This window comes from Acanthochromis polyacanthus, chromosome 11 (genome assembly GCF_021347895.1).
Source record: "Acanthochromis polyacanthus isolate Apoly-LR-REF ecotype Palm Island chromosome 11, KAUST_Apoly_ChrSc, whole genome shotgun sequence".
NCBI classification, from domain to species: domain Eukaryota; kingdom Metazoa; phylum Chordata; class Actinopteri; family Pomacentridae; genus Acanthochromis; species Acanthochromis polyacanthus.
Window position 1 is genome coordinate 28,672,324 of NC_067123.1, and position 15,553 is coordinate 28,687,876.

Below are 15,553 nucleotides of genomic sequence, written 5' to 3' on the forward strand. Positions count from 1 at the left end.
AGACATCAGACAAAGACTGACTGTGAAGCAGCAGAACAACTGACAGCTTTGCTGGCGCCAGTTAATTTTTTTATCGGTATGTGTGAAAGAAGAAGTGTTCATTTCAAGCCTGCTACTGCCTTTCTATGAAAAAGGAATCTATAAAGTAAAAAGCAAATACAACTAGAGAGTGAAATACATTAAGTGTGTTTTGTTAACGAAAAACAAATGCATTAATTGAAATGACCCAGAATAGTAAACAGTTATATCTTTATTAAAGTACAAAACAAACATGTGAATGCAAATTGTACAATAATTTTGGAATTCTTCATCATTTTTGTTTGAACATTTCAATATATCCATCATGAACAGAGAAGAATGCTACATTTGGGGAAACGGGGTTAAGAGTTTCACCAGGAATAAATAGATTAGAGAAAAACATAGAAATAGAATAATATGTATAAAGAATCTGCAGGGTAATCCATGTACAATATTTACAATTAACCTGAATATATTTCATACAAGGAAATGCATTCATTATAACATTTCTCACAAATCATACTCTCTTAGCAGGGAATGTTAAATTAGAAATTGATATTGATAAATTAATTGTTGAAGCTAAATCTGCGTTTTAAATAATAATTAAACCGTTGGAATCAAAGCACCGTGTAGGTATAAATGATCTCAAAGTGGCTACTGCTAACCTGTTTGGTTTAATGTGATCTTCGCTTTACATGGAGAGAGTGAAATTGCTTCACGTGTACTTTCACATTAAAAGATCAAAGCCATACATACATGTTCAACTCACAATAAAGTAAGCAAAATACATTTAACATCTGTCCCAAGCTCTCGACAATAACAGTGCACGATCAGGTTGTGTACTTACACAAAGTCTCCCTCCTCCCTGTGCAAAAAAAAACTGGGCCATCAAAACCAGTGTTTCAGGCTTTGATAACAGAGACTTAAAAGAACAGAGCTCCACAGAAGTGTTCAAATGAAACAACTCAAAGTTACATCTCAGCTGTCCAGCTGGAAGTTACGTCAGCAGACTGTGACTGGGGGTTTCAGGAACATGTCTGATCACATCGTAGATAGTGGTGTGCATATCCTGGATTGACTCGAGGCGAGCCAGAGATCGACAGGAAGCCTGGGGGACAGGAAGATTAGAACCGTGAAAACGCAAATGATCTTTGCAACGGGGGTTACAGCATCTTCTGTAAACCCCTGTTAGCGTAGAAGAAGTTAAATACCTGTGCAGATTCCATTTTCCCAGGTATGGAGACAAACTCGTAGATGCCAAAGTCTTCCTTTGCGTCTTCGTGACCTGTTGATACACATTTTTTTAACACTTAGATTACAGTAAAGAGAATTAGACTCTCTGTCAGACTTTACAGTAATGTGATGCCATAAAACCAAAACCTGCTTTTCAGCTGCAACCAATTATCATGACTTTGTTTGCTTTTCTGCTTTCCTGTTATCTCTAACCTGTTTTTCAGAGTTATGCATCCATTAGTTCCTACAATAGTCTTTGAAATACTCTCTAGAAAAAAGTTTAGACAATAAGGGAAACAGTTTACATCAGTGTTTTTTCAGTTAGGAAAGTTTCTCAATAAACTATGTTAAACCAGTGAACTATATTGAGTATTTGTAATTAGGGCTGGGCGATAAATCGAATTAATTCGATTAATTTGCCTTTTTAAAACCTGACGATTTGAAAATTTGCCAAATTGTAAAATCGAGGCGAGCTTAAATATATAACAATACAGATTCTTCTTCTGCCTTTTACGACTTGTGCACTGGTGTTTGCTTCCGCCTCTCGTCTCCTTCCGCCAAAACACTCACAGCCCCGTCATGGCGGACAGAACAGCAGACGAAGAGTTGGTCGCGAGAAAAGAGCCTCATATTACAACGATTATACGGAAGTGGTTCGGCTTTGACAAGACTGACACAGAGCAAACTACAGTCATGTGCAAGGTTTGCAAAAGTACTGTGAAAACGAAGAGTCTCATTGTTTGTTTTTGCACCTTTAGGGGCTGCTTTACTTTGTTGGTAAAATAGAGGTTAAAATAGTTTAATAGTGAGGGAAACTAAGTTTTTGGGGTGTCATGGTTGATGAGAATTTGAACTGGAAATCACATATCAATTATACAAATGTAAAGATGTCAAAAACAATTGTGGTATTATACATAGTAAAGTACTGTGAAAACGAAGAGTCTCATTGTTTGTTTTTGCACCTTTAGGGGCTGAGACTCTTCGTTTTCACAGTACTTTTGCAAGAGTAGCAGCACAACTAACCTCTTTCAGCACCTCCAGCAGAGGCACCCTACAGAATGCTCACAGCTACCGGAGCGCGGCATGGCTAACACTAGCCATAGCAAACACACCGCAAAGAAACAACAAAAATCGATTAAAATCGTAATCGTCCAAGATGACTAAAAAAATCAAGATTTTATTTTTTTGCCATATCGCCCAGCCCTATTTGTAATGAGTAGTTATTTAATAATTTGTAGCTTAAAAACTTGAAATCCTCATCTCAAAGTAGAGAAAAATTAAGCTATCAAGCCTATTAACTCAGTTTAATTCAACTTAACTGTTTCCGCCATTCTTATGTCAATCCAGCTCGATTTTTGCAACTTAAAAGGTTTGTCTAAATCAATAAATGATATTTTTTTAATGTCAGTATGTTCTAGTATGAGCTTAATAACAGAATAACTGCACTGTTTGATGAAAAACATCGGTTAATAAACAGGAGCTTACCTGAACGATGTGGTCGTTTCTGCTCTGAAAACGGTCTGTGAAAAAATGGGTAAATAAAGCAGTTAAATCTAGTTTAAATGTGAAGTAAAGGCCAAATGATAAAGTCTGTATACATTTCATAATCAAGGCTCCTACCTGTTGTAAATGCTCATGAGCACTGTTGATTAAAGAGAGACAGAAAGAAAGAATAATTTCAACAATTCAATTACTGCCTTGACTTTTCTAAGTACAAAAGTGACTTTTCCCTGGTTACCTTCAGTTTGACTAACATTTGCAAGTTATTTACATTTGTGATCATCTTCAGCATGTGACAGCTCAGTGCACCAGGAAAACATTGCCATTTCGCAGTCGTAAGATCCACATCCCAGCTATTCAGACACCCACATTCAAAACTTTGGACAAGAATGCAGCACTTACTGTCAGTAACCTGCAGGGATTATTTACTGTGACTGTTGCTATAAAGCCACTTCTGTCAAAGTAACAGAAGAAGGCGATATCTAACCTCTCTTAGGATGGCAGGTTCTCTTGAGGAAGAAGAGCAGCATACATCCAATGACAAAAAAAGAGCAGACAATGATGACTGCCAGTGGAGACAGAGAGCTGCCCTCCTGGGTGTGCTTCTCTTTCCCTGTGAATAAACAAGAGAGATGGGAATGATATGATGTGAACACTAATGTTTAGGCAAACTCACAAGTTAGAATGAAAGCATCAGTCAGTTGAGTCTGTTTGTCGTACAGTGCAGCATACCACAGCCACTCGGCTGGTTGGATTTCTGTAAAACAATGTACAGATGTTTATGGTCTTCTGAGGATGATTCCTGTGAAGTTTGGCGACTTTCACGATATTTTTGTTGAGTAAAATGTCTTGACAACTATACAGTAGTCTTATCAACCCCTATGAGTATGAGGCAATTTCCTTTAAATTTCGAAATGACAAAACATCCCTAAATTCAGTTGTTAACAGCTTGAAAACTGCAAATGAGCAAGCTTTAGCTCTGTGGATAAGAGATACCTGGGAGAGTTTTGACATATAAGGCATATTCTAATCACCAGGGTATTATTATTTCCACTTCATCACAACTGTAAATTAGGGCATGAATGCAACAGAGATATACCAGTAAATGCTGGTGTTCAGGAACCTAAAGACCTTTCTTTTTAACAAAGCTTTTAATTAAACGTGCCCCTGAAAGCTTCTAATTTTTTGCATTGTTATTATATCTGATTGTTCTGTTTTCTATTACATGATTGTTTGGCTTTTATCCTTTTTATATCTTCAGTGTAGCACTTTGAGATTTTGCCTAAATGAAAAGTGCAATACAAATAAAATTTATTATTACTATTTCTGAAAAATCTCCAGCTGAAACTCTACCAAATGTGATACAATCCAAAATGAAGTCTTCACTAAATATGACAAGCATGTAAGCCTTCAAAAAATTGGCCGCAGATGCATGTTTATGACAGATACAGTCGTGCTCTGATGGACCTATATCATGGAAGAAACTAAAACTGTAGTAAAGAGAGATTTTGATGTCAGTAAAAAAGAAAGAAAGCTTGCTATTACGACTTCTGTTGACTCTTTAAACAGCATTTGAAATCATAGCCAGTATCAGCAGCAATCATCGGTGTGCCTCTCTCAGTGTCGCCAAGACAACATATCAATGTCAGCACCCTGAAACTCCACATGCTATAAAACTTAGTCAACAAACACAACAGCTGTTATCCACTGTTTACTTTCCCAGTCACTGAACTTTAATACAGGCTGCAGCAGGAACAGGAACCTAGCAACAGAGATAAAAACCGTAGTTTCATCATAGCCATGTATATTTTCATCTTATATCCAGAACCTGCTTTCACTTCTCGCTCCAGCTCCAGTCTTTTTATCTACCCAACTGTTCCTGAAGCCGCTCACTGTTTGTCACTGGCAAGATTTACCTCCTGAAGCTCGCTAAACTCTTCTGCTTTTTGGCATCGCACACTGTTTACAGAGTGTTTATCTTCGAGGATTCCCAAAACCTGCCCACGCTCTGCTCCCTCATGCCACGTTCCACCCTCTACCCACCTGTTCCTAAGCTGGCCACCACAAGAGTGAACTGGGCCTCGTCCTGCTTCTGCGTCACGTTGTTGAAGGCGCGGCATAGGTACTCCTCAGCCTGGGCCAGCCTGTAGGAGCGCACCTCCAGCCGCGGGCCCTCTGTGATGATCTGGGTCGTGTTGCGGTTCTTGGAGATCCAGACGTAGCTGTTGGGCGGGTTGGAGTCGGCCTGGCACTCGAAGAAGACCAGTTCTCCAGGGTTGATGGTGAACACCTCGCCTGTCCGCAGGCCCTGGACGGAGTTCACCTCCAGGTTGTAGGGGCCATCTGTACGTTCCAATGGAGAGAGCCAGGGAAACACAACACTTAGCTGCTGAGATGTCGCTTTGGTTGACACAAAATACTTTCTATGAACCGTCTCATTGTAATGCGCCACGGGGCGGCCAGTAGAAAACAGGTCAAATAAGATGAGCTTGAGGCCAGCTCAGGTCTGATATGCAGAAAGAGAAATACAGGGAGATGAGGCAGTAGCAGTCGTAGCCATATCAGTGCCGTGAGTGTGTGTAATTTCAAAGGTGGATTAGGAAACCATTGAATGTGTGTCGGATACAGCACATACAATTTAATTTTCTAGCACAGTTAAGTGAAACAAACTAGTCCAAATACTATAGACTGGCAATCTCACTGCTGCATACGCATACATTTCTGTAAGATATGTTTCCTTTATAGCAAAGCAATATTATTTCTGACTGTGTTACATAATAAATTGTGTGCGTTCCAGTACTAGAACCTGTATCCGTGCAGCCTTCAAACAGAACAAGCCTACCTACAAGATGTCAGACTGATTCAGTTTGTTTTTTCTTCATTACAGCCAAAAAGACCAATAATTTAAGCCTGTGAGCACCAGAATCTACAGATGGGTTTGAAAAGCATGTTGTGTTAAAGCATTTAGTGGAGCCAGAAACTGCACAGACAGTCAGATTTTTAACTTTTCCTCAGTACTCAACTTAGTCATCTGTGGAATGTGGTTCTGTCGAGAAATGTAACCAAATTGAGTATTTTATATCAGGGCATTTTGCTTAAACTACTATGACCTAAATGTCTGATTTTTTAAAAAGTACCTAAACTAATTTAGTTTTAGTCATCAGATTCTGCAAAAACTGCCCTCCTCAGCATAATCGTGACACTGTTTAGCTGGGACCAACAGTCATGTGGCAAAATGTATAGATTTTCTCTGAACTGGGCTGAACTGCAGGTTGTGTTTATACAGAAAATATGCATGGTATATGAAGTCACTGTTTTTCCTGGTACTTGAAACACCATTGGGCACTTTTCTAATTATTTATGGTATTATAACAGCTCATTGCACAGAAGATATTTTAGATTTAACCTCTAGTCATCACTGTGTATAGCTGGAAAGGTGCAGGACTACATATTGCAGTAAAATATGAACCCACCATGAGCAAAAAACACCACGCTCTTGTGTTTCAGAGGGTAACATAAAACATACATGTTAAACAGCAAGAAATAATATCATACAATTATCTTCTAACTACAGAAGTTTCCACTTTTATGAGAAGATGCTATTTTTTTCATTGTGAAAATGGAAGCATCCCCAACAGCATCTTTAAGCGGGTAACAAATAAATTCTGTCATTTATGTGTGCTAAATGTTTCATATTATATGCCTTTTTAAAAAAAAAAAAAAAAGTTAATGAAAATGTCTTATTTCCAGAATGTGTATTTCAAGTTTCAGTTCAAATTACTGCACAGACGGTTCACTGTACTATGCCTACGATAGCCCTGATTTTAGACCTGTTCCAAACATGCTGTTTCAGACACTGCAGCTTTAAATCCAACTGAGCTGCCGCAGGCAAACCTCTCTCTGCATCTACTGTTCGGTGAGTAGCAAAGAAAAGCCCAAAGGCAACCCAGTCTGACAAAAATTACATTTGCATAGAGTTAAACTGCATTCTCAGTTACATTCTGCTGGAATCATATCATTTCTGCCTGATTGTTTGTCACACAAATATCACAAATAACACATTTGAAATCAGCTAAACTGCTTGACTGTTGCCCCATTTCATCCAACCAATCAGATATTATATTGGATGGAACTCTTCACCCTGGTAAACCAGAAAATGGAGGAAAAGCTTCAAACATTTTGTCAAAGAGTTGTATCTTAACCCAAACTGTGACATTCTCCTAAACCTAGTCACATAATTTTGGTGCCTAAACTAAACCAAGCTTCTAACAGGTATGTAATGATGTGAAAATGTCTTTCAAAGAGTGATATTTTTCTTTTCCTTACATGGATTTTGTGACTTTTTCAAACTTGAAGCTTTTCCTACTACCTCGCAGGTGAGAATATACGTTTAAAAATTCTAAATGGAAAAAATAATAATAATTTTGGTCAAAAACGTTGTGAGACAAGAAAGTGGAGCCAGCTTGGGGCGGGGCTTAATCTGTTGTGACATCACAACAGGCTGTAAAACTGAACAACTCATTCAGAGACACTCTGAGGACACATTATGGTTAAAAACTGTAAAAAAAAAAAAAAAAAAAGAAGAACATGTTACATGATATGACCCTTTTCGCTTAGAATTTTCTGTAATATCAGTTGTAAACCAAACACACGCAGCTCTGTAACATGTTAATCTGCCTCTAAATGCTGCTGTTGTAATGAAATCAATCAGTATTAATATGTATGTGATGGATTTCAGACTGAAAACAGAAAAAGACTGAACACGGCAAAACTGAAAGTGACATTTTAGCTGTTAGTCTGTCCTGCAGGTTCAAACACAAACATGTTCTGCCTATGCAAACATCAGTGATGACAATATGCAGTCACTAACACCCGTAGAAAAACACACTGACCGAAGAGGCAAGGAAAACCTGAGGAAAATATATGCCCCTTCAGTATAGAATCATCCGCTGTGTGAAATTTAAAACATTCAAAGTATTTCCCAGGAAGATCATACAGTAGGCAGGCTTTCCGTTTAACCTCAAACTCACTAAACCAGTAAAATTTATCAGTGCATCTACACCCTTTATGGGAGGACAGTGGAGCTCTGTGAGATAAGTCTGCTGCCATGCAAATACCATCCAAAAGCTGCCACGTGTTTCCAGCTTTCAGCAAGTCGGCTGATCTCACAGAAATTTACATATGGTACGACTGAATACTTCCAGGACAATTTGAACAAAGTCGACAAATTGCACGCTTGGTAATTGGGACAGGTACTTTGTGACACATTAGATGAAAATCTACATATATTTCAAAATGTTCTTTTAAGGGAAACTATATGAAATGAGTGGGACTTCACATTTTTTATGCTTCTTATTAGTTTTTACATTGGGTTTAGACTTTTAAACTCTTTTTTTACTTTAAATACCAGTGATTTTGTACCTTTTTTGTAAATATCAACAATTTTGGCACGAATAAAGTATCTATCTATCTATCTATCTATCTATCTATCTATCTATCTATCTATCTATCTATCTATCTATCTATCTATCTATTAGCAGGCAGGTAAAACAAAAAACAAAATGTGATTTCCTCTGATTGTAGCTCTATCATCAACATCTGATCATCACCTGAGCCTTGCGTGCAGCTTCCTGGTTCTAATGTGGCTTTTAAATGAAAGACGTGAGAAAAGTCAGCAGCATTTTGCTCTATCAGATGTTCAGTATCCATCTCTGATGAAAGCACATTTGTAGACACTTGTATTTTTAAGTGGTCTAGACATACAGATACTCACAGTAGACATTGAGCTCCACGGCCCTGCTGTTCCGGCCCTGGCTGACCGCGTTGCTGGCCAGACAGCGATAAGTTCCCTTGTCCTCTTTCCTCACAGGGCTGATAAACAGTGTGGAGTTGTCTTGGGAGAACTGGTATCTGTCGCTGGGAGTCAGTGCCACATTATCCCTGAGCCACTGGAACACAACTCTTGTTCCTCTCTCAACAGAACAAGTCCAAGTGACGTTCGCTTTGTCCTCCACGACCGCGTTAGACGGGCTCTTCTCAAGCACCGGAGTGGACACTGGGACTGGAGGAAAAAACGGGAAAATAAACACTGGTAAATAAACTGCCACCATGTCAGGAAACATCTCATCTGAGGAACATGGAACTCACCATCTACTGTCACACGAACAGTTCTCTCTCTGTTAACCAGCCCAGTTCTGTTATGAAACTCTATGTGGAGGCTCAGGTGATATTCCCCTTCGTCGTCTGTGTTTAACTTCTGGATTAGCAAAGAAATGTTGGGTACTCTGAAGAGGAGGCGGTTGCGGTACATCATGTCAGTGATGGCATTGTCTTTGGTAAACGTGACCAGTGTGGTCCTGGTGCCGCTCGGCCTGGTGTGAGACCAAGTTCCCTGGATCTCAGCTTCGTCCAGCGAAAAGTGAGTCTCCACAGACAGCAGCAGGTGTTTGCCTTCGATGCCATGATGGACCAGGGAAGGGATGTGAATGTATTCAGAGCTGACCTCTGAGTTGGTGAAGACAATGGGAGAAGGAAATGAGATGTCAGGCTTTGTTAGGTACACATTACTCCTGAATTAAAGCTTGTTTCAGAAAGTATGCATTATCCCTTAATGATTTAGAATCATGAGATCCTTTCTTGAAAAACACTCAGTTCTGAAGCACAACATCTGTTAGAGTGAGCTTCTTGATGCCAGGTGCAGTAAAACTAAACAGAAGTGAAGTGTTCATTTGTCCCTGTAATTCAAAACAATCAGGATTTTAGTAGCAATTTTACATCTGTGCCAAATTTTATCTTTAATTCTGATCATTTTTCTGTGACAAGGTGCTTGTATTTCTTGCAAAAGCAGACACGCAGATGATTGCTTTTTTACTTTCTGTGGTCAGAAATGACAGAGTATTTATAAAGCACCTGATTTAGCATTTATGTGTCATTATCTCAAACGGCTTCACCACATGGTTTGTTCTTCTATTTTTGTTTCCCTGCAGTTGGCATCAATAAAGCTTTTTTTTCAAAAATAATCTTCAAATCAAGAAGTCTATGATATTGTGGTGCCACTCGTCACTGGCGATGGCAAGAACAGCGTGTACACCGGTATCTTTAGTAAAGCGAATCAGTGATGACTCATCCCGATGCATGAATCATCATCAATAATGACCTGATTTAATGCAGGTTCCATGATGGAAAAGATACAGAAAAATAGAAGTGCTTGGCAAAAAATAGCATATTGTCAGTATTTCAGAGAACCACCCCCCAGCTTCATCTGGCTCCCCTGTAGTTTGAACCCTGGCAAAACTCAGATTGAAGAAGGTGAAGATGGTGAGTCAGCTTCTCCTGCAGATAATAAGGTGGTGCAGGTGGTTGTGGAAGTTATACACGATTAAGAAAACAAATGAAAGAAGGGAAAAACAAAAGTTAGTTCCAACCTGCACTCTTGTAGTTCATGACACAAATGACTAGATGGTGCTGGCAAGCTAATATCTGACATTTAAATGTGCAATAAATGTCTTTTCTGGACACTTGGAGGCTAAACAGAAAGCAATACACACAATATAACATCCACCAGATATGGAGCAACACTATCTGGATTTTAGCTGCTAAATGCTCCACTGATATGTTCACCTGCTAACTTTGTCTGGTAATGGGAGGCAAAATACACTCTGATTCGAGTTTTTTAATGTAAACATCTGTCTTCTGTAACTGGAAATGCAACTGGTGTGACGGAACCAAAACAAGATGAATATGATTGCGGAGTCGGTGGAAATCCTCTATTTGTTTGCCACTACAGGAGATCACTTTTAGTGTTCTCTTTCTTCTTTTGTTAGCACTAAAGTATGGAATCACAAGAGTGCCATAATAAAAGATAAATCTGTTTAGAAAAATAAGGAGATAAATGTGTAAATATAAAGAAGAATTTTTTAAAAAAGTGTTAAAAAATTAAAAAAAAAACAAATGTGTAAATATAAAGAGGAGCAAATAAAAACAAATAAAAAATAAATCTGTTTTTTAAAACAAAAAGGAAATAAATGTGTAAATATAAAGAGGAATAAATAAAAGAATAAATAAAAAATACATCTGTTAAAAAATAAGGAAATACATATGTAAATATAAAGATAAAAATTTTAAATATGTAAATATAAAGGTAAAGTTTGTCTTTGTTTTTCCCTTTTTTTCCTTTTTTTTTGGACAGAAAGCCCCACCCAAAGCCATTTGACTGACAGCTCAGTCCATCAAGTAAAAGCAATGACAAAAGTAAAAGCAGTAACAAAAGTAAAAGCAGTAACAAAAGAATGTATACTATATTCTGATATATTAGTCTAATTTGTGTAAATTGCTTTAAAAATAACCAGGGAAGACTATAACTCCCATTTTTGTATCTATAACATAATGGCAAACTCAAACATCTGTTCAGTTTATATTGAAAATTCATCAACATTAATATAAATGCTGTATCAGGTCTGTGAATATTGGAGCTTGGCAATGATCAGTGATTATCATTACTAAGCTTATATTGTTGCAGTAATATCACATTTTTCTACTGGTTTACAGAATTTTGCAGCTCAAATATAGAAGACTGAGCGATTTATGACAAAAACTTGTAGTAAAACAGATTTTGGATTTATTAACTATATGAAGAACTACATTATTTGGCTTTTGGAAAAACAAAACATGTTTTGCCATATTTTGAGAGTGACAAAATGGGCCAAAAACATAACCATCGCATTTAAAAAATGAAGCCAGCTCTGCTTTGACTGACTAATCCTATAATCATTATCCTAGTCTTGAGATTATCCCAGGTCCTGTAACCGTAGTGAGTTAATATTGACCCAGCTCACCACAGAGTGCCGTTGTTGTCAGACAAGGATGAGGCCTGTCTCTTTGATCAGGACTGCAGTAACTACAGCTGCAGAGCTACTACGCCTCTCTGTTTAAGCTGTGGCTTGTTGCCGGGGAAGTTTGTTTCGCTGGTTACAGACGCAAAAGAGACAACTTGGAGGGGGAAAAAACACAACGAATAGAAAGGGTTATCAGCATTTAATTAATAGCCAGATCTTTCTCCTCATATACTCTAAAGTGCATCTTTCCCTTGACCTGCTGCATTTGACAGTTTGAAGCTGAAAAGTTATCAGAAACGGTGGGATCTGTTTGGATGCCAGGTTGAGTTAAGCAGCAGCATGTGAGTAGGCAGTGCTACTGTGAAACAAACTCTCCAAACCTCACACTTTTTGTTCATAGTAATCTCTCTCAGCTTCCCCTTTCTCCTACTTGGGTCGTCTTGTCTCACTTCTGTCTGTGCATGTTCTCTTCCTCTGCGGTTATTTCAGTGTTTTTTACTCCTTGAACTTTGGATTTGCAAAGTAATCAAACTCACTGAGCACCTCATGTAACAAAATTTGATTTGAAAACCCAAGTTTCTCCCTCTAAAGCCCCACATTTCCTCCTCTACCGCTGATCTTTTCCTCTTTTTGTCAGCCTCTCCTTTGCCCTGCCCTCAGGCCGGTCCATATTTCCTCTTCTTGGCGTCCAGCTGGTGTCAGCCAGGTCTCTGCTGACTGCTGCCCACGTCGCTCATCACAATAGATCAATTGTGCGCCTGGTGTGATGTCCTAAATAATACATGTAGTGCAGACACCCCTGCCACACTCTTACAGGCCCGCGGGGCAGTTTCTATGTGTGTGTGTGTGTGTGTGTGTGTGTGTGTGTGTGTGTGTGTGTGTGTGTGTGTGTGCTGTCATTAAGTGGAGTGTGCCTGTGTTTACACCAGCTGAGATCCGGTGAAAAGGCAGAACGAGGAGAAGTGTGGCCAGCCCGCTCCTTCGCTGTTGTCCCCAAACAGCGTGGATATTGTTGTGGTGATACAGAGGAGATTACAGCAATGGGCTCCGAGGTGAGAGGATATCTTCGTTTTAGTGGCCACACACACGCATGCAAACAGCCCACATGTGGAGGGCCCACAAGTACCTGCCTCTTATCACCCTCACACACATCCAAGGTGTTTGGATTCTAAATAAAGTCACGGGGTGTGTGTCCTGAGCACCACCATGTTTCAGATAAGACAAATAGCGCTGCTCGAAGGAAGGTTGATGATACAAACATCAAAGCAGGGGGAGAGTCCATGTTTGCAGGGACTTTTCTGTTCGATCTATGTTGTCATGTGAGAAGTACATGTCTCTTATCTCTGAGTCACAGAGATGTGGCCTGGGTCACTTCTTCTTTCCACCGAGCCTGTGTTTATGTGTTTATTTACAGCTACCAAGAGAAGAAAAAGCTAATTCTGTAAAGTCACGCAGCGATGACTATGGAAAGGACATGCAAAAAGACAGACAGTTCAAGATTGAGAGGACGAGATGTTTCACTGACCAATTTGGTTTCACAACACGAAGAAGCCAAGTTTGACTTTTTCTTGTTAATACTCAGTGATTGCCTTCAAACTGACTTCTTGTGTCAATTTCTCAACCCAGTTTCTTTTCTACTTCCCTCACCCAAACCAATCAAACACAAAAGATTTCACAAGTTGAACATTTTGGCTACTGTGTCCCACAAAAACAAACAAAAAAAACTTCCTCAACTCACAGCTCAGCTTTTAACCCTACCAACCGAGCAAACACAGCAACTGCCATCACCTGCACAACAAGCCTGCCAGCCCACTCACCTGTTAGGATGAGCAGCACGGAGCAGATGTACAGTCCTCCTGTGGCCTCCATGGCATCTTCTTATCCTCTGGGGGGGACGTGTGGGACTGTGTGACAGGCGAGCAGGGAGTGAGGGATGTAGGAGAGGAGTGGAAGCGAACGGAGGAGGAAGGAGGAGGAGGAGGAGGAGAGAAATGTGACTGGTTGTGGTGACAACATTTGCCAGGGAAATAAGAGGAGCTCTTTTTCCTACATGCAGCTTACAGGCTCCTCCCATGTGACACCGGGAGCAAGAAGAGGCCCACCTGGCAGAGAGACGGCACAGTGTGGTCCTCACGTTCACAAGCGCAGAGCAGCCCTGAGGCCGAGGGTTTCACTCCGTCAGACTGAAATTGAAACATAAAACTGGAAAAGGATAGTTGAGAGCAGAGTGGAAACTGTTCCTTCACATTCTATTACACCAGCTGTCTGCTGCTCTCTCCCTCGGGCTGTGAAACAAAGCTTTTAACCGTCGCCATCACATAGTTTTTAATAAGTTACGCAGCTTTCAGAGGACACGACAGTCACCAATCTGTTCATCTGTCTGGAGTGATTTCCAGTGAGAGACTGATACTGGGCTGAAATTCTTTTAGTGTGAATTCTCTTGTTGATATATGTTGACGACAATGTTATTTTCAACCCTCATGGAGTCACTGTGAAGGGAAACAAATGATTCCTTGGCAGAAGTTGTTTCTGCCCGAAGCAATGTGTGCTTTGCTCTCAGGGAAATACCTGTAAAAAAAGGTCTATTAATTAGTTTTCCTGTGAGAGGGTTGAATGTATTTGTTTCTGCTACAGACATCTCACTGCTGAAATGACAACTCCAGGGAAGCATCCTCGCTGATTAATTTTTCAAAAATGAGAATAATTCAGTGAAATTAGACCCAGACAAACTTATCCCATGTTCAGTCTTTTTGACAACACAGTGGTAAACAATCTCCCAAAAACAACGGAATAAAAACAGTCATAAGTAAAACATGAAAATATCCCCTCAGGGTATTGTGCAGAAGAGATTTTTTTTTTATCTACATGCCCATCTACTGAAAGGATGTGGTTAACATGGTGCTGAACTGCACAGCGAATGAATCAGGCCATTGTAAGCTGCGTAAATCAGTGCCTAGTTTGGTGATGGCTCCATTAAGAATTATTTTCTTCTGCTGATAAGAACTCCATCGAGGGATGTTTGTTTACTGGGAAGACTAAGGACAATGATTAGATAATGCTTCAAATTATTGTGAATCAGAACACATGCTTCGGCAAATTTGCCATGGAATCATTACTTTGAATTCTAGAAAACAGTTTTTGGTCTATATTTAAAAGATTTTATTTAGATGAAGAAAAATTATGCAGCCTAAATGACCTCAGTTAAATGATCTTAATAAAATAAAATATTGTTTTTTGTTCTTTTTTTAAGATATGGTGCTTGAAGTTACTTTTCTGTGTTTTCCTCCTCTCCTTACTTTCCACAGAACCTGTAAGGTTCCTCATCGCCTTTAGATGGAGTCAGTGCATCATCTACTGGATAAACTCCGTTAATAGCTGCAAATATGAACGCTGCATTTTAAAGTGGACTTTCAATATCATTTTGGCCTTTTTTTTTTTACTTCTAATTATTAGTATTGCCTCTCTAGCTTTGCATAATTCTGTGGCAATGGTTCCCAACATTTTTTAAAGTCAAAACTATTTACCTCTTAACACAAATTGTGTTTAGATTTCAACATTTTTTTAAAATTATCCTTAGAGACCTAATGTGGTCTACATGCCCAGTCTTTCACAATAAGAGACAAAAAAATTTGAGTGAATAGTCGGAACACCAGACATTTTTTTGTTCCTTTTCCATTCTTTCCCCCCCAAATATTATGACTTCTATATTTATCTAGCGATCCATGTCGGGGGTCCAGAGCCCAGGTTAGGAATCACATTTGTCTTTAGCCCTCGGTCACATGTGGTTTTAATAAAAATAAAGAGCTGACTGTATTAAAAGGCACATACCTCTGAATTATGTATTCTTTAATTGAAGGATCTTTTATCAAATATTTGTTTGCTCTGAAGCTAATTAACTATTTTTAAAAAGTAGCTGGAATTATCCAAAAATACATTGTTACAAGGCTGAGAACTGTCGTTGAAAGCTA

At 39.1% G+C, this 15,553-nt stretch overlaps 1 protein-coding gene across 1 annotated transcript; it reads right to left on the minus strand.

The window, feature by feature from the left end:
• Nucleotides 1-232: 232 nt before the first annotated feature.
• hepacam2 (HEPACAM family member 2) lies at nucleotides 233-13,635 on the minus strand. Its single transcript, XM_022201560.2, has 9 exons — nucleotides 13,403-13,635; nucleotides 8,899-9,255; nucleotides 8,525-8,812; nucleotides 4,795-5,094; nucleotides 3,239-3,364; nucleotides 2,872-2,893; nucleotides 2,737-2,771; nucleotides 1,230-1,303; nucleotides 233-1,126 (listed from the first exon to the last, which is right to left on the minus strand). The coding sequence occupies exons 1-9, from the start codon at nucleotides 13,452-13,454 to the stop codon at nucleotides 1,016-1,018; spliced, it is 1,365 nt and encodes a 454-aa protein (XP_022057252.1). The 5' UTR covers nucleotides 13,455-13,635; the 3' UTR covers nucleotides 233-1,015.
• Between the last annotated feature and the right edge of the window lie 1,918 nt (nucleotides 13,636-15,553).

Coding starts and splice junctions, on each gene's coding strand:
- hepacam2 (XM_022201560.2), bottom strand. CDS start 13,454: ATGGAGGCCACAGGAGGACTGTACATCTGCTCCGTGCTGCTCATCCTA. Junction 2,894..3,238: donor AACCTGCCATCCTAAGAGAG/GTTAGATATCGC, acceptor TTTAATCAACAG/TGCTCATGAGCATTTACAAC. Junction 2,772..2,871: donor CTCATGAGCATTTACAACAG/GTAGGAGCCTTG, acceptor ATTTTTTCACAG/ACCGTTTTCAGAGCAGAAAC.